The sequence below is a fragment of the Balaenoptera acutorostrata genome, chromosome 12, assembly GCF_949987535.1.
Source record: "Balaenoptera acutorostrata chromosome 12, mBalAcu1.1, whole genome shotgun sequence".
Classification (NCBI taxonomy): domain Eukaryota; kingdom Metazoa; phylum Chordata; class Mammalia; order Artiodactyla; family Balaenopteridae; genus Balaenoptera; species Balaenoptera acutorostrata.
Genome location: NC_080075.1, coordinates 92412688 through 92434267, shown reverse-complemented (window position 1 = coordinate 92434267; position 21580 = coordinate 92412688). Strand labels below are relative to the sequence as shown.

Here is a 21580-nt window from a genome sequence, read left to right as displayed (position 1 = left end):
GGAAGGCTTGAGGGCAGAGGCGGAACTTCAGCTGCGTCTTAAAGAAATGAGTAGGATTTAAAAGGCTGAGACCTCACACCCGTTAGGATGGCTACTGTCAAAAAGACAGAAAATTAGCTAGTGCTGGTGAGGATGTGGAGAAATTGGAACTGTTGTACACTCTTGGTGGGGATGTAAAATGGTGTAACTAATGGAAGATAGTTTGGGTAGTTCTTCACAAGATTAAAAATAGAACTGCCACATGAATGATCCAGGAATCCCACTTCTGGGTTTTTACCCAAAAGAGTGGAAAGCACGGTCTCGGAAGAGATATTTGTACACCCATGTTCACAGCAGCAGTATTCATAATAGTCAAAAGATGGAAGTAATCTAAGTGTTCATCAACAGATAAATGGATAAACATGGTATGTACATACAATGGGATGTTACTCGGCCTTAAAAATAAGGAAATTCTGGGACTTCCCTGGTGGTCCAGTGGTAGAGAATCCACCTTACAATGCAGGGGACATAGGTTTGGTCCCTGGTCAAGGAACTAAGATCCCACATGCCGCGGGGCAACTAAGCCTGCGCACCGCAACTACTGAGCTCCCGCGCCTCAACTAGAGCCCGTGTGCCACAACTACAGAGCCCACGCGCCCTGGAGCCTGCGCGCCACAACTAGAGAGAGGAAACCCACACGCCACAACTAGAGAGAAGCCCGCGTGCCACAGTGAAGAGCCTGCACGCCGCAACTAAGACCCAACACAGCTGAAAATAAATTTTAAAAAATAATAATAATAAATCTTTTTTAAAAAATAAGGAAATTCCGACATATGCAATAACATGGGTGACCCTTGAGGACATTGTGCTCAGTGAAATAAGCCAAACACAAAAGGACAAATACCACGTCATTCCACAAATACCATATCTAGGGTATGGTATACTACCCTAGCGTAGTCAGATTCATAGAGACAGACAAGAGAATGGTGGTTGCCAGGGGCTGGAGGAGCAGGAGACGGGGAGTTAGTGTTAACTGTATTATTTATTTCAGTTTTGCAGGATGAGAAGGGTTCTGGAGATGGGTGGTGGTGATGGTCGCACAACAAACTGAATGTACTCAAAGCCACTGAGCTATACACTTAGCGATGATTTCGGTGTTAGATTTTATATGATGTGTCTTTTACCACAAAATTAAATAAATAAATGGCTGGAGAAATGGAGGCTATTGAGTTTTAAACCATTTGAATATATAGCTGATAAACTGATAAACATTTTTAACAGACTTTTATTTTTTAAGGCAGTTTTAGATTCCCTGCAAAATTGAGAGGAAGGTGCAAAGACTTCTCATCCCCCTGCCGCCCCGACACAGGCAGAGCCTCCCCCATTATCCACATCCCCGCCAGATGGTGCGCTGGTTACAGCTGCTGGGCCTGCGTTGACATGTCATAATCACCCGAAGTCCACAGTCTACGTTAGGTCTCACTCTGCGTGTGGTACATTCTGTGCGTTTGAACAGATGTATATAATGATGCGTATCCACCGTTGCAAGGACACGAATTCACCATTTTTATAAATCAGAAAACAGTTTCAATAAGCGAAAACCATCGTAATGGTAACCAAGCTGGAAGCTGATGAGGCTGACGTGTGTTTGTCTTTGTCTCAGGTGCCCATGGAGAGTGCTGAAGGTGCCAAGCAGCACGCGCCCGAGCGGAGCGGTCCAGCTGCGGGGCCGGCCCAGAGCACGGCTCCGCGAGGGCCCCGGGAAGACCAGGGGCGGCCCCTCTATCACGAGGAAACCATTGATCTCGGTGGAGACGGGTTCGGGTCAGAAGACTCGAATAACTTGGTGGACAAGCTCGATGAGCCCATGATGGAGAGCGTCCTCATCTCTGATTCCCCGAATAACAGCGACGATGGCGCGGGGGACCTGGGTTGTTTGCAGGATGTCGTGGAGACTGCAGAAGGCGGCGCAGATCACAGACGGGAAAGCGTCGTAGATGAAGAAGCGCTGGGCGCTCTGAGTGATGACGGTGAAAGTGACGGAGAGGATACTCCTAAAGACGTCGCAGACATGACCTCTGACAGCAGAGCATCGTTGAAGGAAGACCCAGAGCAAGAGGAGGTGAAAGACCTGCCCACCTGTGAGCATGAGGGTGCAGAGGACTTGGGCCCAGGGGACGCGAGGGCGCCCGCAGCGGGGCCGGCATCAGGACTGTCCCCCCGGCAGCCGTCCCCCAAAGACGAACCGGTGCCCATGTGCACCATCTTCAGCCAGCTGCCGCCCGCCGGCTCCCAGCCCCAGGTCCCGCGCGATGGCTTCGAGTCCCAGATGGTGAAATCGCCCAGTTTCAGCGGCGCGAGCGAAGCGGCCGCCAGGACCCCTCCTCAGGTGGTCCAGCCGAGCCCCAGCCTGAGCAAATTTTTTGGCGATACAACCAGCACTAGCTCCTTGGCCTCGGACTTCTTTGATTCCTTCACAACCTCCACCTTCATCTCCGTCAGTAATCCCAACGCCAGCCCTTCGATTCCAGAAAGCTTGTCTTCACTCGCCGCTACCCCAGTGGGAGAAAACTCCCTGGGTTCTGCCGACCCTTCTTACTCCCCAGGGACGGAAAGATCGGAGTCAGGTGTTTCCACAGCTTCTCTGGAAATTCCTCAGTCTCCAAAACCGTTTTCGCAGATCCAGGCTGTGTTTGCCGGGAGCGAGGACCCCTTTGCCACCGCCCTGAGCATGAGCGAGATGGACCGGAGAAACGACGCCTGGCTTCCCGGGGAGGCGACCAGGAACGTGCTGATTTCAGTCACCACCCAGCAGTACAGCACGGTGTTCGTGGACAAGGAGGGCCTCACCATGCCGGGCCTCAAGTTCGACAACATCCAGGTGAGAGCAGAGGGGCTTCGGAGCGAGCGCGGGCCGGTGGGTGCTTCTCAGCAAAACTGGTGATTCTGTGTCCACAGCTCATTCCTTTTCATCTGTTTCTGTTTCATGTTTGTACATGTGTAGAAAACCTTTCGAGGATTGAAAAACCCTTATTTTTCAGCAGTTCCAAAGATTCTGATTGCAAGAATCTTTGTTATGATGTCACTAGGTAATTTGGAACCCTGCTGATTTCTCTGATATAATGTGGTTTAGGTACTAATCAGAGTTTTAGAAATAAGTACCAACAAGGTATTTGCGTCACAATTCTCTGAAGTAGTTCTAAACTTTGCGTGGTCAGTTTATTTATGACATTTGAGCTCTAGTAAATGATAAATCCCCGTTCCTTTTTTTAGATATGGAAAACTATATCTGCATTACATATAGTGTGCTTGATGTAGAAAGAGTTCTTATAGATTCAGTAAAAAAAAAACAAACAAATGGCCCCTCAAAATAATAAATCATAAAAATATATAAATTTTGCATACAGTAAATACCAATATTAAAAAGTTCAATCTTACCAGTAATCAAAGGTGATAAAGTTATTTTCATTTTCTGTTGTCTAAGTTATTTATAATTATTCCATGTTTGTTAGAATGTGAGAAAATAGCCTGCTTAAGCAGCCCTGGTGGGACTGATAATTTGGTACAAACTTTCTTAAGTAAAGTTGTAAAACGCACATCCAAATGTGCATATCCTTTGACCCAGAAATCCCACCCTTCGGAATTATTTGTAAGGAAATAATCTCACTGATGTACAAATACCCAGCATTTGGGCTGCCCCTCAGAGTGAGGTTTATCATTGCAAAGAACCTGAAACCATCTGAAAGTCCATTATCAGAAGGCTGGTTGAATACATTTGACACATCTTGGTTTTTCAGTGGAATATTTACTTAGGCATTAAAAATGATGTTATATTGAAATAAATATTTTTATCGTGAAAAAAAGAAAAAATAAAAATGATGTTATAGCAAAATACTTAATGAGGTTCGTATTTTATAAGATAGCATGCAGCCTGCCTTACGTGGTAATGTTTTTGTAGGTATGTGTGTACGTCCACGTGAGGTTAGCTCAGTCGCATGTCAGGTGTAGTTTGTCCCGCCCGGGTTGCAGGTGGGATCAGCAGTGTCTGTGCCACACGAGGTCCTGCGTGGTCTCTCCTCTGGGAGCTGAAGGAGGACCCTGCGGTCCTCAGCAGGCCCTCCCAGGGGAAGGAGTCCCCCTTCCCACACACTCGGCAGGGCCAGAAAGCCCAGTGCAGGCAGTGAGGCCGAATCCCGTAAGAAGTAGAGTGGCTGCTGGAGAAGTGAGGCCAGTTGGCTGTTTTCCTCAGTAACTGGAGTGAAAGCCTGCAGGTTCCAGATATTTTGCACGTCCGTCTCTACAGCGTATTTGCTCACTAAGCGCATCTTCCTTGTGGGCTTGCTGCCCACCAGGCACTGTCCTCAGCCCCCTTCTTCACCCTCTCAAGCAAAATATACTGAACGTGAATTTACCTTCACAGGGTCTTTTCAGTGAATCACAGTTATGGACTCTGATTTCAGGGATATTTGATGACTTAACCCAGTGGTTCCCAACAGGGTGCTGAGGCCCAGGGCTCCTAGGGGGCATTTAGAACCATGTAGAGGTGTTTCACTGAGGTCGCCTAAAGGGCTGGGCTGAGCGCATGAGCTTTCGTGGACAGGGCCGGGGGTGCTGAATGCCCCGGGGTGGCTCGGTAGTCTGCAGTGAAGCGTGTCAGTCATTCTTGAGTTGGGGAACACAAAGTGCTGATGTTCGTTGCTAGTTTAACCCAGATTGAATCAGGCATGGAGGCCCTTTCTACCAGTGAGAAGCACGGGTTCTGTGATAGCTCCTCTGCAGCTTTGAAGCTTCCAGGTGGCTAATTGTGAAATAAGCAGGGCATTGGGTGAATCAGCCAGGGTCAGGGCGCCCACTGCATGGGCAGGACCCACACTAGCGGCCAGCCAGGAGACAGCGTGTTTCCTTTCTGCTTCCTTTAAATCCTAAGGCAATGTCTTCCGTACTTCTTATAATACACAGTGATTGTTTTGGAAACCTCATGGTAAACTGAAATATGAATTAAGAATAGCTCCTAAAATGTCTTTGACTTTTCCATAGAACAAATGTGCTGGTTGTTTCTTCACGTGTGTCTCTTCAGTTGTATATTATCCTTCAAAGAACTTTTCATTCCCAGGATAGAAAAGAAAAACTGTGTGGTTTACCTTGGAAATGCTGTGTGTATTTGCCAGAGGACTTAAGATCGGGGTAGAACACATCTATGAACTTACTGTGCACACCAAGCTTGTAAGAGGTCAACCAAGCATTTGTTGGATTTACCTGTTCACAAGTTTCTCCCTTTGCCACTGTAACTGTTGCAGCATTGTCCTAAGTCAGCTTTCTAAAACACTTTGAAATTTTTCCAAATTGCTCACCTATTGGTGCCTAATTAAAAATTCCTTCCTATGGGATAAAATTTGGGGGGAAAACTGTTAAATTGTTTCCTTATGAAGTGACTTCTATAGCAGTCTGAGTTAAGTTAGAGGCCATGAAGGTGAGCATGTAACACTTCATCCAACCACATAGCATCAAAAGAGGAATGTCGGCATTTTTAACTAACTAGAGTCTTAGACGGCCTGTGTGCTTAAAGAGAGAAATGGAAAGTTTGTGGCGAAATGATCGTTCAGAAATTGTCAGAACCAGTGAAGAATGGATGCTGGAGAATATTTGTATGAAGCTTGTTCGGTAAGGAGAGAGAGAGAGGGAGTGAAGGAGGGAGAGGAAGAGACAGAAGAGATAAGTAAACTAGAAGCAGCAGAATGTCAGTGGTAAAGGTAGTAAGATCGTGAAGGGAAGCTAGTGGGGTGAGGACTCAGAATGCTGTAGCCTTGCTGGTGGGTCTGGAAACCCAGCGTCCAGGCTTGAGACCCGGCCTTTCCACCACCCTGTCTGATTCTGTTCCCTGATCTTTCCTTCCCCTCGCCCTTCCTGCAATTTGGATGTGACGGGAATCCCATCAGGGAAGCCCACAGTTTGTGAAAACCCCTTTCCCGGGCCGTGCTAAGTCCCTGTGTTGGAAACCTGCGGATGGCCGAAGATGTACCTGTTCCTACAGGTCTGCTAGCTACGAATTCTCTCCCCTTTGAGTCTGAAGAAATTTCATCTTCACTATCAAAGCTCTTTTTGCTGGAAATGCAACGTGTTTACAACACGTAGACTTGGAGGTTGACTCAGCTTTATTCCTTTCAGCACTTGGAAGGTGTCCTTCCATGGTCTTCCAGTTGGCATCGTTGCTGATGTGAAGTCTGTGGTAATTTTTATCTTTGCTCTTCTGTGCCTAGTGTATATGTTTTCCTCTGGTTGGTTTTAAGATTTTATCACTGGTTTTCAACAGTTTGATTCTGATGTGCCTTCCCATGGTTTTCTTTTATGTTTATCTTGCTTAGGTTTCATTCACCCTGTTGGATCTGTGGCTTTATTATTTTCACCAATTTTAACATTTTTGATCATTACTTCTTCAGTTAGCTCTTCTGTTTTTCACTCTCTCTCCTCTGCTTCTGGGAACTCCAGTATCACATATTACTCGATACTGCTAATGAGGTCATTAAGGATCTGTTTTAGTTTTTGTTTTCAATCATTTTTCTCTTTGTACTTAAGTTTGGGATGCTGTCATTCTGTCCTTCAGTTTGTTCATCTTTCCTTCTGCACTTTGTAGTTTGCAGCTGGTGCTAGTCAGTAAATTTTTTGTATTTTTTGTCTCTATAATTTCCATTTAGTTCCTTTCTATATAGTTTTCTCTCCTCGTTCTGTGCAAGTTTTACTTTAGATCTTTGAGCACATTTATAATAGCTCTTGCACAGTTCTATTCTGAAAATTCCATCAGTTCTGTAATTTCAGAGTCTATTTGTATTTTCTTTTTCTTTTGGTCATGAGTCACGTGTGCCTGCGTTTTCACATGTCTAGTTATTTTTTATTAGAGGGTGGATATTGTGGATTTCCTAATGTTGAGTGTCTATATTTTGTCATCTTCCTTCAAAAAGACTTGTATTTTGTTCTGGCCAGCAGATGTATTTGATCCTTTTCAGGTTTATTTTTTAGCTTCTTGGGTGAGTTTACAGTAGCATGTGTACTTGGGTGACCTCTCTGACGCCTGTACCGAGTGCCTGTGTGTCCGAGAGCGCTCTGCATGGCTGGCCTGGACTGGACGTCTCTGCCCCAAGTGAGCTCACAGCTGCCCTGTCCCTGCGCCCCGTCCCCAGAGCATCCACCCTGCGCACGCACCGTTCACCACTCAGCGGTACCCTCGAGGGCCCACGCAGGTTTCCAGCCCTGCTCTTTGTACAGTTCCGTCCTGTCTGGTGCTCTGACTGCCAGGTCCAGCCAGCTGCCCTCCAGCTCCCAGCCCGTCCCCGCTCGGCGAGTTCCCCGTGCTCGGTGTGCCCCCCGCACCTCTGTGGTCCACAACTGCCTTTGGGTTCAGGAGCTCAACTCCTCTTCTCCCTTGTCTCAGATCACATCCTTCTCTGTGTCGGAAGACACTTGTTGTGTGTGTTTTCCGTGTTCTAGTAGTTTACGTTAGGACAATAAGCGCAGGCTGGGTCACTCTGTGATGGACAGAAGCAGACGTTGCTGCTGCTGCGTTTGTTCGCCGCATTCGCAGGTGGGCCTGGCTCCCCTTTCTTAGGTTCCTGATGTGAAGGGTGCTGACCTACGTTGAACATGCGTGTGAGATAGGGAAGGTCTGGAGTGGCCGGTGCAAGCCGTTTGTAACCGTCCTAAAGCTGACGTATCAGTGAACGGCTTCCCTTAAATACCGATTTGTTTAGGGCCCCTTGCGAAAGGGGTTTAGATTGTTTTTGTTTTTACAGCTTAACTAAGATGCAGTTCACATGCCATGTAATTCACACATCTAAGTTACAATTCAGTGGGTTTTAGCATTTCTGATAGAGTTGTGCAGCCATCACCGCAGTCAGTTTGTGGAACGTTTTCATCACCCCGGAAGGAAGCCCCATCCCTTCACCCCACCCCAGCTCCAGGCAACCACTGACCTGCTTGCCATCTCCCTGGATCCTCCTCTTCTGGACACTTCATGCAAATGAATCAACGACACGTGGTCTGTCATGACTGGCTTCTTTCATTGAAACATGTTCAGGCGTCATCCGAATTGCAGCGTGTGTCAGTGCATCACTCCTTTCTGTTGTCAACGGCGGTGGACCTTGCACAGCGCAGCCCGAGCTGTGCGGGCGCCCTGGCCGCCGGGTTACACAGTAAACCTGTGGTCAGCGTTCTGAGGCACAGCCAAGCTGTCTTCCAAAACGGCTGCACCGTCTTACATTCCACCAGCGACGTATGCGGCTTCCGAGGTCTCCACAGCCTCGAGTTTGGAGTTTGTTTTGCGTTTGTTTGTTGGGATGTCGTCTTTTCGGGCGGCATCACTCACCCTGGATTAGGAGGACAGAGCCCTCCCGGGAGGAGCTGCCACGTTTCTTGTTGGTGCCCAGGCAGAGCGCCGGGCGAGGCTGGGCCGCTTCCTTGCAGCACCACTGCCTGTGACCGCATGTGTCGTCAGGCTTCCAGACAGTAAAGCCCAAAGCCCGTGCTCTGGGAGTCAGCTGCTCTGGGTTTTGCTTTGACTTCATCCATTAAAACTTAGAAGGCACTGCTGAAGCCGTTCCCACACTGCAGGAGAGGAGGCCCTCTGCAAGCTGAGATCCAGCACCTGACTCGTTCACGCTCAGTCTCCCCACGCTCCCCTGCACGCACCGTGCACGCTGCTTCTCCCAGGGGCGGTGTCGCTCACGCCCCCCATGCCCCGCGCCTCCGGCCCCCCTGCCCTGGGTGCCCTCCCCTGAAGGTTTGCTGATTGGAAGGGGTCCCTGGGGTTCTAGGTGGATCCCACCCCGCATAGCTCACAAGACATCCTGGGGAGGAAGCTTGCTCCCCTCGCTCCAGTGAGCACGGAGGGTCTGCGGCAAAGGCGCTGTGAGCCCCGTGTCAGAACTGCCTTCAGCTGAGTGACACGGCGAGAGCCGGTCCATGTTAGGGCGTTTTGTTGCGTCTTTGGGCTTTCAGGGGTGAGATGTTTGTCAGTTCTACATATGCTCATGTCTCAGGAACTTCCCTGCTAACTCAGGTGTTAACTAACAGAGAATTTTAAAGGGCAGGAGATTTTCGCAGTGTGGTCTTATTAACTTAGAAGGTTGCAAGGATGGAGAAGTTAGATGGGTCTTCCCTTGGCGGCATTAAGATGTGATTTTGCCCTTTCCTGGTTCGCAGTTCCTCTGGCTCAGATAAAGCTCCTCGTCTGATAGGAGTTACATTTGTGCAAAGCTTTATGGAGCCAGATGGCTGAGTTCTTTTTATTCTGCCCTTTAATTATCCCTCCTAGATCAGTTAGCCACTTCTGTGGTTCTGGCATCTGAAGTATTTCACCTTACCCTCTGAAAGCAAAAAAATCGTAGAACTGCAGCTTCTAGATCTCTGCCCCTGTGTAAGACGTGCGGCTTGGTCTCTGAGCACCTGGGCCTCCGTCCTGGCTCCTCCTAGGTTTCTCCTGGGTCACTTGGCCATGGATTATCCCTCTTCCCCTGGCCTCGCCCATCTGTCCTCCCGTACGGTCACTCAGCCCAGGTGCAGGCGGGTCTAACCCGAGGCTGGGGCTGAGAGAGCCCCTGTGCGTAGGCTGACGGGGGCCTTTCCGGAGCAGCCGGCTTCCCGAGCGGAGGGCCCGGCAGAGGGAGGGACCCCTGCTCTCCTTGGGCTCGGGAGAGACGCAGCCCTGGCCAGAAGGCAGTGCCCTGGGCCACCACTAACTACTCTAGCCAGGCCCTAGGGGCTCCCGGGGGCCCAGGACGGCTGGCAGCTTGGCAGGATGCGGGCAGAGGGCGCTCAGGCCTGCCCGCCCCAGCCTGGGTCCCACCGTGCACGCTGCTTCTCCCAGGGGCGGTGTCGCTCACGCCCCCCATGCCCCGCGCCTCCGGTCCCCCGCCGGGCTTGCTGTGCCCCTTACATAAGCCTGGTACAGGCGCTGGTGATTCACTGCATCCTCTCCAAAAGAAAGAGCCATTCTAAACTGCACATTTTATTAAAGATCGTGATACCTTAGCATCTGGTTTATTGAAGTTTGACTGCACCGTAACCACATTTTGATCTCCATACACCAATGGAGAAAAAGGAAATTTTGGTTAGCTATGGGTTCTGGTTAGCTGAGTTTAATTAACATTTTATTGTCCTGACATGTTTTTCTTATATTCTTTCAAGGGAGATGCAGTTAAAGACTTAATGCTTCGCTTCCTGGGTGAAAAAGCTGCAGCAAAGAGACAGGTCTTAAACGCCAACTCGGTAGAACAGTCTTTTGTTGGATTGAAACAGCTCATTGTAAGTAACAATGTATTTGATTTTCTGTGTGTGTTTTTTTTTTGATAAGTCCTGCTTCCCTTCATAATATTTTCCCTCGAGTTAATTACTTTGAGTATTTTATACTAAGCCGTTGCACATAAATAGAATTTTGTTGGATCAGATAACCAGTCCTGTGCAGCAAAGAGCATCGTGTTAATGTACTATTTATTTTTTAAGTCCAGTTTTTAAAAAGCATTATTTCAAATGATCAAATTACTTGAAGCAGTATATACTTTGATTAAATATGCTTTATCAAAAATAACTAGAGTGAAATAATTTTATGTTGATTTTCTTAAAATACTCTGTTTTCTCCACTTGGCATAGAAGGTTTATTATTAAATGAGTGGATTCCCCAGAAATGCACACAAAAGCCTTTCTTTATTCATTAACGGGAGTAAGTGCAAACACCAGACAGAGACGCTGTTCTGAAATAGGAAACTCTGACTGCAGGCATTTTAAGCTGGGCGGGGCAGATGCTTCTGGTGGCCTGTGAGCCACTGGAAACTGTCTGCCCCACAGCGTCTTTTATGATGTTACAAAAGCTTGTGTCCTCAAAAAGGTCAGTAAGAAACACTTGCTTAAAGAAAAGAGAGAGAGAGAGACCTAAAAAAAAGAAAAGAAGAAGAAAGAAACACTTGCTTAGGCGGTTTGCTGACATTTTCACGTTGAAACCAATTAAAGTTTAGTTTTTAGTAAATGTAAATCAAATGTTTCATTGAGTTTCTTTCACTGAAGTGATTCAAGACTTATTCCCATGAATGAGAAGCTTTGGGAAGGAAAGATATTGGAGATATTCTAGTGGAGATATTCTATTTTTAAAAGGAAGAGGGAACAGCTAACCTTTAAGCGTCTGTATGCATTATCGTTTGTTGATGAAGTTACAGGTCTTAGAAGGTAACTGTGTCCACGGCCACGTGAATCTGGTGGAATGAACAGGTCTCCCTCGTGGAGTGGGCCGCTGTCGTTCCCTTTACTTGGCCAGTGTCGTGAGCAGTCGGCCGTACCCGAAGTGTGACTTGTAATGATAACGCTTAGAGAGGACACACGGGGCCACACGCGGTCGGTGTCATTAATTCTCAGGCCATCTTTTTACCTCCTTTGATTATTCCTGCTGTTAATAAATGTATGCGGTGGTTTGATTGTTTTTCATGCATTGAAAATACTTGAGGCCAGTAGAAATTTTATTAACAGTCCTAACAAGGAGACCTGTGTAAGGTGGGAAATGTATTCATAAAAAGACCGTTACCTTGCCCTGGCATTTTAATTATGTCCTAAAATAATTGCTCTCGTCTTTAAGACTAGGAAAGAGTTTCTCAGTGTATTTTCCTAAGTAATGTCAGAGTATTCTAAGATTGTAATTTACAGGGAAATGAATGTCACAGCCTCTGGAGAAAGACGCTTTAATTACTTCAGTGGTGTCATATGTGGCGTTAATGATTTCCTTTGAGTCGTAGGTGGGGAAAAGTTATGTACGTACTATCAGTTACTTGAGTGATTTTTATTGGACTATTTTTCTCATTTGGAAGTTGTGGAATGCCTATGTTCCGTTTCTCAAATAGAGTCTATATCTTACTTCCTAGTTTAAAAAAGGTCGTATTTATTTGAGCTTAGATCTTTCTCCCATATTTAAATACCTTCATTATCAGAGTTCTACATGTCATATACAATAATTATGAGATTTTTAAGATTTTCTCCACAGCACTTAAAGATTAACATGGTATATTTAAATTCTAATTTTAAAAACAATTTTTTTACCAAAACATTTCTGACATCTACTATTGAAAATGGAGGAGGACCACCAAGAATGGAAACTAGAGGTGGAAAACAATGAGATAGAAATAGCACAAGACACTCTGGAGAAATCCGTAATTATCATCAAGCAGCAGGCGGCCTGTAATCACAAGCCCCGGCTCGCGCGGGTTGCGGAGCTGAGGTCCCGCTGTCCTGAAGGAAGGGCGCGCCGGGCGTTAGAGCCAATGCTGTGTGGCCGCCCCCGCCTGTCCTCGGGTCTCCTTCATCCCCTCCTGCACACCTGCTACCTGGCTCGCCCGTCAGGCCACCCAGAGCTGTGCAGGGAGAGGGGGAGGAGGGGGCAGAGGCCAGCCCTGTCTCCTCCAGCCTTTTTCTGGGAACAGAGAGGGACCCTGGCACTGCCGGCTCTACCTCACCTCTCAGGCAAGTCCGGAGAGCGAAAGAGCATCAGAAAGCTGAAGGCAGTGCTCACTCTTTCGATGCTGGAGAAGTAACGCCCGCCTCCCTGCATCCAGCGTGCATGTCTGTGCGTACGCACACACGCATGCACGTACACGTACATGTATGCACACGCATGCACACACGTGCACGCTTGACGTGTGGGATAGAGGCGACATCCACCCTGCATGCTCACTGGAAACACACAAGAACAAGCGTGGGAAAGAGTGAAAGTGCAGCAGGAGCCGCTTGCCCACCACAGCAGCGGGACAGAGGCCAGGGACGGTCCCCACACCGAGGGGCCGTGCAGGATTGGCACGGGGGATGCGTGTGGGAAGAGCCGCGCGGCAGGTTATTGGGGAAAGAACGGAATGGATTGATGGATGAAGGGCATGGCATTAACTGGATGTTCAAGTGGGAAAATAAAAAGACCGCTGCTTCTAAGCACACCCAGAAGGGAATTCCAAGTGAAGTAATTTCAAAAAATAGAAGAGACTCTTAGTGACTCAGGCCAGAGAAGCAATTCTTAACAAGACACAAAAAACTAAACCTTCCAGGAAATATCGATAACCTGACTACTCTGAAATTTAAAACTGTGTTTAACAAAAACACCATAAAGAGCATTAAAAAATGAGACAAGATGTTTGAAATATACATCAAGACCTTCGTCTAATTTATAAGAAACAGATACAGCCCGATAGAAAAACAGGCGAAAGATATGAAGATGCAGTTCATGGAAACCAAAGAGCCAGTAAGCATGGAAAAAATGCTCAGCCTCACTGGGACCACAGAAATCTCAGTGAGACAAGAGTGTCTTGTGTGTCAGCCCCATCGTATTGGGAGCTCCAGATGTCAGCAGGGGTGCGTGTGCGGGGCGCCTGCACCGGAAGGGCTGCCTTGCAGAGCAGTTTAGCAGCAGCTGGTAAAATACATGGCTTGTGCCGCTTTTAATCACATGCTTTAGGAAGCCTCTGTACATGTTCATGAGGATACGTTCAGGAATGTGCTGTATGATTTGTATCGGCCAAAAACTTTATTAAAAAACTTAATATCCAGAGTAGTTGAAATACAGGCACAAGAGCCACGTTCATCAGTATGGGTAAATTTCCAGAACAGCGCTGAGCAAGAAGGACGAAGCGCGAAGGCTGCGTGGAACGCCCCGGCTCGCGTTCGTGCTTGAGAACGAGCTGAGAATCCCTCGGCCTCAACTCTGAGGCCGGGGGAGCCCTGGAAACCTAGAACTAGTTTTGGCCGCAAAATCTGCCTTGGCCAGGTTCACCCGTTGCCAGCCCTGGACGTTCTCTGCGTCTGTCCTCCGGCCCTTCCCGCCCCGCCCCTGCTCTCCTGCGTCCCCGTTGGAGAGGGGCACTGGGAGCTGGGGCGGGGGCGGGGGCAGGGCGAGCTCCTTCCTGGCGGCAGTCCCACGGCCACAGCTCTCCTGCAGCCGCCGCCTCTGGCCTGCGCTTGCTTCTGTCGCCCGGCCCTGGCTGCACTGCCGCCCCTGCGAGGTGCTCCTGGCCTCGGCCACACGCCTGCAGCAGCCCCTTCACCCAGCGCTCCCGGAACCCCCGGGAACAGTCAGTAGCCCCTGATTGCTGCCAGGCCTCTGGTGGACAAGACAGTCTGTGTTGATCCCACTCGGCGTGAACAAAAATATTCCTGTGCCTGGAAGTGTCTTCGAAGTACACAGTAAACTTGTAGTTTAGCCACGTAAATATTCTGTCAGGAAGGATATCATTTGGGGAATCATAAATTGTAAATGGTCAGCTTTTCTAGCAACTCCTTTATGTTCTTTCCCTTTTTTTCTTTCTTTTTTTCTTTTTAAATTATGATACAAAGAAATTCATTTCATCTCTCTGTTTCCTCTGCAACCATGTCTGACTCTCAAACCAGAAGATAATCAGATTTAACGTAGAGATTAGAGGAACTGTCTGGTCACCTCTGGTCCTGAGCCGCAGTGGCCAGAGCGGAGCCAGGATGAGTCCTCAAGCAGGCTGCCGACGGGTGGGCAGGAGGCGCCCAGACTCCCTCCACGTGCTGTTCGTTACTAATTGTCCCCAGGAAGTAGGTCGTTCTGACTCCTAGAAGTTTGGCTGCCGGGTTAGTGTAAGCGTGCTTAGAAATGATTACATGTCACTTACTGACCGGTGATATTAACCGAAGAGGGCTCAGCCTAAGAAAGGCACGTGCCGTCAAGAGTGGCAAGTATCTGCGTGAGTCTTCCTTGGCAGTCGTCCCTCAGTGTCGTGGGGTTTGGTTCCAGGACCCCCGCGGATACGAGACCCGTGACGCTCACATCTCCTGTATAAAAGGGCGTAGTATTGGCATGTAACCCGCCCACATCCCCCGTGTCCCTGACATCATCTCTAGATCACTGACAACAGCTAATACAATCTAAGTGCCACGTGACTCTTTGCCGGTGCAAGGCAAGTCCAGGTTTTGCTTTTTTGAACTTTCAGGAATTTTTTCTGAATATTTTCAGTCTGAGGTTGGTTGAGTCCTTGAATGCGGAACCTGTGTATATGGGGGGAAGGAAGGGGGAGTGGCAGCGACTGTACTCAGTCCTCAGTGGGGAGAAGCTAACAGGAGCATAAACAGGTCTGCTTTCTATTTTCAGTTAGGAAAGAAGCCACTTTTGAAAAGACTTACATTTACTAAAAAAAATGAATAATTAAGATGGTAGGTTTTGGCTTCATTTTTAATGGTGATCTGGTTTGAAATATAGAAAACATATCTTAGTATAAGAATCCTAGCAAGAGCCGAAGGCTTTTTATGTGATACATTTTACTATTTTTAATCATTTATGGAGCACTTCATATTTGCAAAGTACTGCAAATAATTTTATTACACATTTAAATGTTTTATTAGTGGTGGGTACCTATATATATAGTGGATATAAAATAAGATAGGAGTCTTTGCTGTGTAATAACTATTTCTTATTTGTTTCAAAAATACATAAATATCCATGATCAGATAGTCTCATTAATATATTTCTGCTCCCAGACACCTTCTTTCTGGGACGGTGTCAGCGGGCTCCTTATCTCCTAGAGCTAAAGTCCCCCGCACACCCACCCCAGAAAAAACCCTCTCCCCTCGTGCTTTAGCTGCCGTACTTAGTACTTGGTACACATCTGTACTGGGTAGAAAAAATGATGTGTTATTTCTGCAGGCATTAGTGTGGTTCCTGCACATCAGGTGAGAGTCGGGGCCCCATCACGTGGGGCAGAGGGGGACAAGCCGCCACCCGTTCCTAGACCAGGACGTAAAGGCCGCGTCTGCGAGGCTGCTGTCCCACCGGGTGGTTGTTCAGCCTGTCCTTGAGTCCCAGACCTCTCTCCCTCACTTTACAAACAGCATGTTCTTACTGCAGGAAAATGGAAGCGAAATTGGTTGCGTAAACCACTGTTGGTTAACACCTTAGGTAGTATGTACTAACATTTTTTTTGAAGTATATTTGATTTACAGTGTTGTGTTAGTTTCAGGTATAGCACAGCAGTTCAGTTATATATATTATACACATATATGTGTGTATATATATTCTTCTTCAGATTCTTTTCCATTATAAGTTATTACAAGATACTGAATAGAGTTCCCTGTGCTATACAGTAGGTCCTTGTTGGTTACCTATTTTATATATAGTAGTGTGTATATGTTAATCCCAAACTCCTAATTTATCCCTCCCGCCACTTCCCCTTTGGTAACCATAAGTTTGTTTTCTATGTCTGAATCTATTTCTGTTTTGTATATAAGTTCATTTGTATCATTTTTTTTTTAGATTCCACATATAAGCGATATCATGATGGCATTGTGTACTAACATTTAGTTTAGTATGTGTGTGTATACATGCAGTGTGTCTCTGTGTGAATGTGGATAGATATGTGTATGTATTTGTGTTATACAAACACAATTCCGTATTACAGTTGACCCTTGAACAACACGGGTGTGAACTGCGTGGATCCACTTACACGGGGATTTTTTCCTGCAGGTCCTGGACCCAGTCCTCCTTGGATTATTTCTTTAGGATCAATCCTAGGAGGAGAACGACTGGGTCAGAGTAGGGACAGTTCTGAGACATATTAATACAGACTATTAATACGTATTTTTCAGAAACAGTACAGCAGTGCACGTTTACCAGTACCATGTGCATGTACTTGCTTTCATGTTTCCTTGTCTGCCCTGACTTGTTCTTTTTAAAAAATTGTTTTTTCTCATTTCTTAGGCTAGCAATGGCATTTGCTTTTTTTAATCTTTTTTCTTTCTTTTTTTTGGGGGGGCGGTGGGAGCTGTTGAAGGTCAACTCACTAGTAAATTGTGATTTGCATCTCTTCCATTACTAATGTATTATTTTTTTTACTGCCTTTTATAGTTCTGTGAATTTACTATTTCATGTTTCACAAATCTTGGAGCATCTATACGTGATAAGGGCCACAGTAAAGAAATACTGTTAGAGGCTAAAACCAGTGCCCTAGACAAGGCCACTGCCCCAGGACCTCACCCAGAGGAGGAGACAGGACACAGTCGCAGTTGACAGTTACCTGGAATGCGAGGCTGTCTTTTATGCGGGCAGGATGGGTGAGCTGGACCGCACCCTAGAGCAGTGTTTCCTAACCCACTTTTCAGTACTGGCGCCTGAGGAACGTTGTTAGACGTTTCCCTAATTGCTCACCACCACCCTGAGCCCGCATGAAGCTAAAGACTAAGGAGTCAGGTTTTAGGTTGGGTTACCCATTGTCCCCAAGACCCAAGTCCCATCCCGTGTGTGTGTGTGCCGGTGGGCTCTTCTGGTTGTTCTCAGTGCCTTTTTAAAGGGTCCCTGCTTCTTTCAGACCCCGCCCCTCCCCCTACTCCTCAATGAATGGCCTCCCCTCCTCATCCCCAGACCGAAGCCTTCCCTTCCCGCCGGGCACTCGCCTCCGGAGGTCTGCGGTCAGAATCCTTCCCCGACCACAGCTCTCTCCTTCCTTCCCAGCGGGCAGTCGGCCTGTCTCCAGCTTGGTCCGCCTTTGCTCTGTAAGGCTCCGAGTATTTGGTTAGAAACGAGCACTGAGTCTCGCTGTCCCTGGCGCTGCCCCCGGGAGCTTGGCGACTTGCAGACCCCGGAGCTGCCTCCTCGCTGCCCGCCGCGGCTCGTTCACCTCCCATCTCGTAGATCCGACCTCCACCCGCCCGCGTCTCCTCCCTGCTCCCAGGACACCACCTTCCTTCACTCTGGCTCTGCGTCCCCGCGTGGCCGACTGCACGGCCCCTCCTCCCTGCCCCGGCCGCTGCCCACACCCTCCACGGGCAGTCCTCCCACGTTCCGTCTCCCGTCTCGGGCAGCACAGGCCACACGCCAGCTGCTTATGCTTCTTTCCCTCTGACTATCTCAGAGGCCCAGATGGTCACCCAGTCTTGTCCCCCTGCCCTCTGCAGCCCACACGCTGCTGCTATGGGCCACCTGCAGCTGTGCTTTTCAGGCTCGGCACTGAGGGCAGTGGGGTTTGGTTTTGGGTTTGGGGTTTTTCTCGTGGTTTTTTTTTTTGACTTTCCAGTCTTAAGCAGACTAAAACTCTTGTAAAATTCAATATCAATTAATAATAATGAGAAAAATGAGATGTACCACGTGCAAGCCCCCTTTTGTCACTGTTTTATTCAACAGACATCTCATCCTGTTGAAGTTTCTCAGCCTCTGGGCCTTTCTTGCTGTGGGCCAGTCACGAGCCCTTGAGGGGGCATGGTCCACAGCCCCTCCGAGGTGGCAGCGGCCGCGTGTCCTGTCAGGACCACGGAGTATCCTGGGCCCTGCGGGCCGCTCGGTCCCCGGGCAGCAGATGAGCGCCGCCCCCTCGGAGGGTGCACAGAGCCGCCTGGAGCCTGCGGAAGGGGCCAAGCGGCGGTGGGTGTGGGCCACAGGCCGCCGCGGGGTCTGGAGGACTGGGTACCCCCCCGAGTGCTGCGGCGACATCTGCGTGGCCCCTCAGATTCACTCTTCGTCACGGCAGGGGCTGCTGTTTCCAGAACGTCGCCGTGCTCTTGAAAGCCTGCGCAGGGGCCTGGCCTTCCCTGCCCCCGTCCTCACCTGTGCTGCCCACCCTCCCCTGCCCCCCTCCCTCGGGCCACAGGGCTTTCCCTCCTGCTCCTGTGCTTCCCGGCTGCTCACACCTGCCCTCCTCACTGGGTCATCCCTCCCTGGCTCTCAGCTGAAGTCCTTTCCTGGGAAGACTGCCCCGTGCGCTCTGTTGCGATCTAGTGTCACCGGCAGGAGGGGTCAGCGTGTGTGACGCAGGCGGGCAGGAAGAGGCCGTCACCAAGCCCTGCACACGGGACCCGCTGAGATGTACACACAGAGCTGGTCCAAACTCAGCAGAACACCCTTCCCTGTCCCTCTCCACGTTTGCAGCCCAAGGAGGATATACACGGCCGCTGTTACCATAGAAAGGGATTATTGTGCTGAATTTAGACTGGAGAAAGCGTCTGAAGATAGTTTTAGTATAAATTATCTTAACCGGCCTAAAAATATTTCTGAGCTACCCACCAGAACGTGGAAGTCCTGTGTTCCTGGACATCGTTTGTCGTACTTTGGACCGTTTGGAGGGAAGCGGTTCCAGTCCGGTCTCAGGATAGACCAGTGGCTCTCAGAGCTGGACAGCACGTGGCCCTGGAGCAGGAGGCCTGGCGCTGCGCTGCTTCTGTGCCAGTCTCCTCATGGTGGAAAGAAAAAGCTGCAAGGTGTATTTTAAGAAATGAGGTTTGCATCACCCTGTGACAGTTGCCGCTTGCTGACAGGAATCTGATAGCTGGCGCTGGCTGTCGGGCCAGTGAGGACAGTAACGCGAGAGGAGAGTGTTGAGAAGCCCATGCGACGCTGAGAGACCACTGCACGCCTCTGAGGGCGGCTGGAATCCAGACTCTGACCCCGCAGGTGCTGGCGGGCGTGCGGCCAGCTGGCTCCATTCTCTGCTGGTGGCGAGCAGGAGGTGTGCACGGCCTCGAGGGTCCGTGTACAGCCAGAGGATCCTGCCATCCAGTCCGGCGGTCCTGCGCCTTGCTGCTTGCCCAGAGGATTTCAAGCTCACATCCGCACGAAAGCCTGCACTTGCGTGTTCATAGCACCTTTATTCATCGTGGCCAAAAACTGGACATGGTCAAGGTGCCCTTCAGCAGGTGAATGGGTGACGGTGGTTCGTCCAGACGCTGGAATATCACTCGGCACTAAAAAGCCATGACCTGTCGGGTCAGGAGGAGCCCGAGGTGCCCGTGGCTGGGGAGGGCAGGTGGCTTGCGCTAGGGCACACGACCAGTTCACCGTGGAGCCTGGACTCATGCCGCACCAACGTCCTTCCCGCCCCGGTTGCACTAAGCGGGCTGTGCATGCACACATGCACGCACGCACACACGTGAGAGAGGAAGAAGAGGAAGGAGGGTTCCTCCACGAGGAGCTGGTCCTTGCTGACTGTGTCATAAAAAGAAATGTGAATTCTGACTGAGGAAACAGCAGGCTGGACACGCTCCCCCCACACCCCCGGCGTCTTGTTCAAGAAACACTTCGCAGACACAAAATCACTCTGTGCGTCCTTGAAAACAGCAGTTTACTGTCCCCCTTCCTTGCTGGAGCCAAGGTTAACAGGTGCGAAGATGTGTGTTCACCCCCCTGCTCCGGCCCCTGCCCCGCAGACCTGCCCGGCCTCTGCCCTGCGGGCTGGGCTGTGCGCCGACGCAGCACGGGTGGTGCCTGTTCTGTCGGGAGAGCCTGCGTCCAGCACCCACTTCCAGCTTCTTAAAGGGTCAGACGTTCCCTCTGGCGATGCTTCCCCACCCATTTGCCTGGTGGCCCTCCTTTCTGTGTCGCATCAGGGCAGAGACAGGCACGGTGAGGCCGAGTCCCTGAGCCCGTGTGTCCGTATCAGCCAGCGTTCCTGTGGTTCTAGTTATAACATGAAGCGCTGCGTGTGGATACACGGCCTAGAACATGTTGTGTCGGCATAGTTCATTGATTTATTTTTCATATTGAGAACACAGAATCATGTTAAACATATAAACCACTACAGTCAGTCACACACAGACCTTAGATACAGATATATCCAGCACATAGATTAAAATTAAATATTTGATTGTAATTTGATAAAAATCACAAGATAGAGGTGTCTTGCTAGAAAGGAAAGCAGTCTTACGGATTTGTGGTCGGGGAGCTCTCGACGAGAATTCTGCCCCCGCGCTCTGTCAGGGGTTAACTGTTAAGATACTCTGTCGCTCGTCTTGAAGCGCGTCTCCAGCTCGGCCCCCTTCCTGCCTAACGCCCGTCCGGCCTTCGCGTCTGAGCGGCCGAGCCCTTGGTGACGTGTCCCCGTGTCTTTCAGAGCTGTAAGAACTGGAGGGCAGCCGTGGACCTGTGCGGGCGGCTCCTTACGGCCCACGGCCAAGGCTACGGCAAGAGCGGGCTGCCGACCAGCCACACCGCCGACTCCCTGCAGGTACCGCCCTGATCCTTCTCGGCTTCCGCAGCGTCTGGGGGCTGCAAGGGCCTTAAATTCTTAAAGAGGGAGGAGCGCGGAGAGTAGCGTTCTGAACGACAGGAAGCTCCTCTCACGAGGAGCAGCTGCAGAAGCCCTTCAATTCCCACCTCTCCACGGGGCGTTTGCTAACTTTTATTCGAAATTCTATGGGAACCGCCCCCCCAAATCAAACCAGCCTCCAGATGCTCCAAGTCCGTGCAGAGCTGGTGGGAGGAGGGACCCTGGAGACCTCCGGGCACAGCGGTCTGGGCTGTGCTCCTGTTTTCTCCGTCTGCCCGCCGGGAGCTGGCGGGGGGCGGCCAGGAGCGCACGGCCCACGTTACACGTGCCGCGTCCCCCAGCCCAAGCGGAGGAGGTTTTCCTTGCTCATGTCTGAAGCCCGTCCCCACGGCCAGGGTGGCCCTCCCCGGACACGGCTCCGCTTCCCGCGTGAGCCGACCCCCGCTCCCTCTTCACGGTCGTCCCACAGACTGCGCCACCTTCCTGCTCTGCAGCTGCGAGCCCCGCCCGCCGCCCCCAGGTTACAGGCGGCGCCCCCGACGGCCGTGCACTGCGGGCCGGAGCAGGGCGGCCTTCGCTCGGCGTGGTGCCCGGCTTTTCAGTAC

At 49.8% G+C, this 21580-nt stretch overlaps 1 protein-coding gene across 1 annotated transcript in view; it reads left to right on the top strand.

Annotated features, from left to right (window-relative positions):
* The window catches only part of TRAPPC12 (trafficking protein particle complex subunit 12), a 64715-nt gene that overhangs the window by 6669 nt on the left and 36466 nt on the right, over positions 1-21580 (top strand). The window contains exons 2-4 of the mRNA XM_007195689.2: positions 1643-2860; positions 10156-10272; positions 20820-20933. Coding sequence (XP_007195751.1) covers positions 1649-2860; positions 10156-10272; positions 20820-20933 — 1443 coding nt within the window. The 5' untranslated portion in view covers positions 1643-1648. The remainder of the gene's footprint in view (positions 1-1642; positions 2861-10155; positions 10273-20819; positions 20934-21580) is intronic.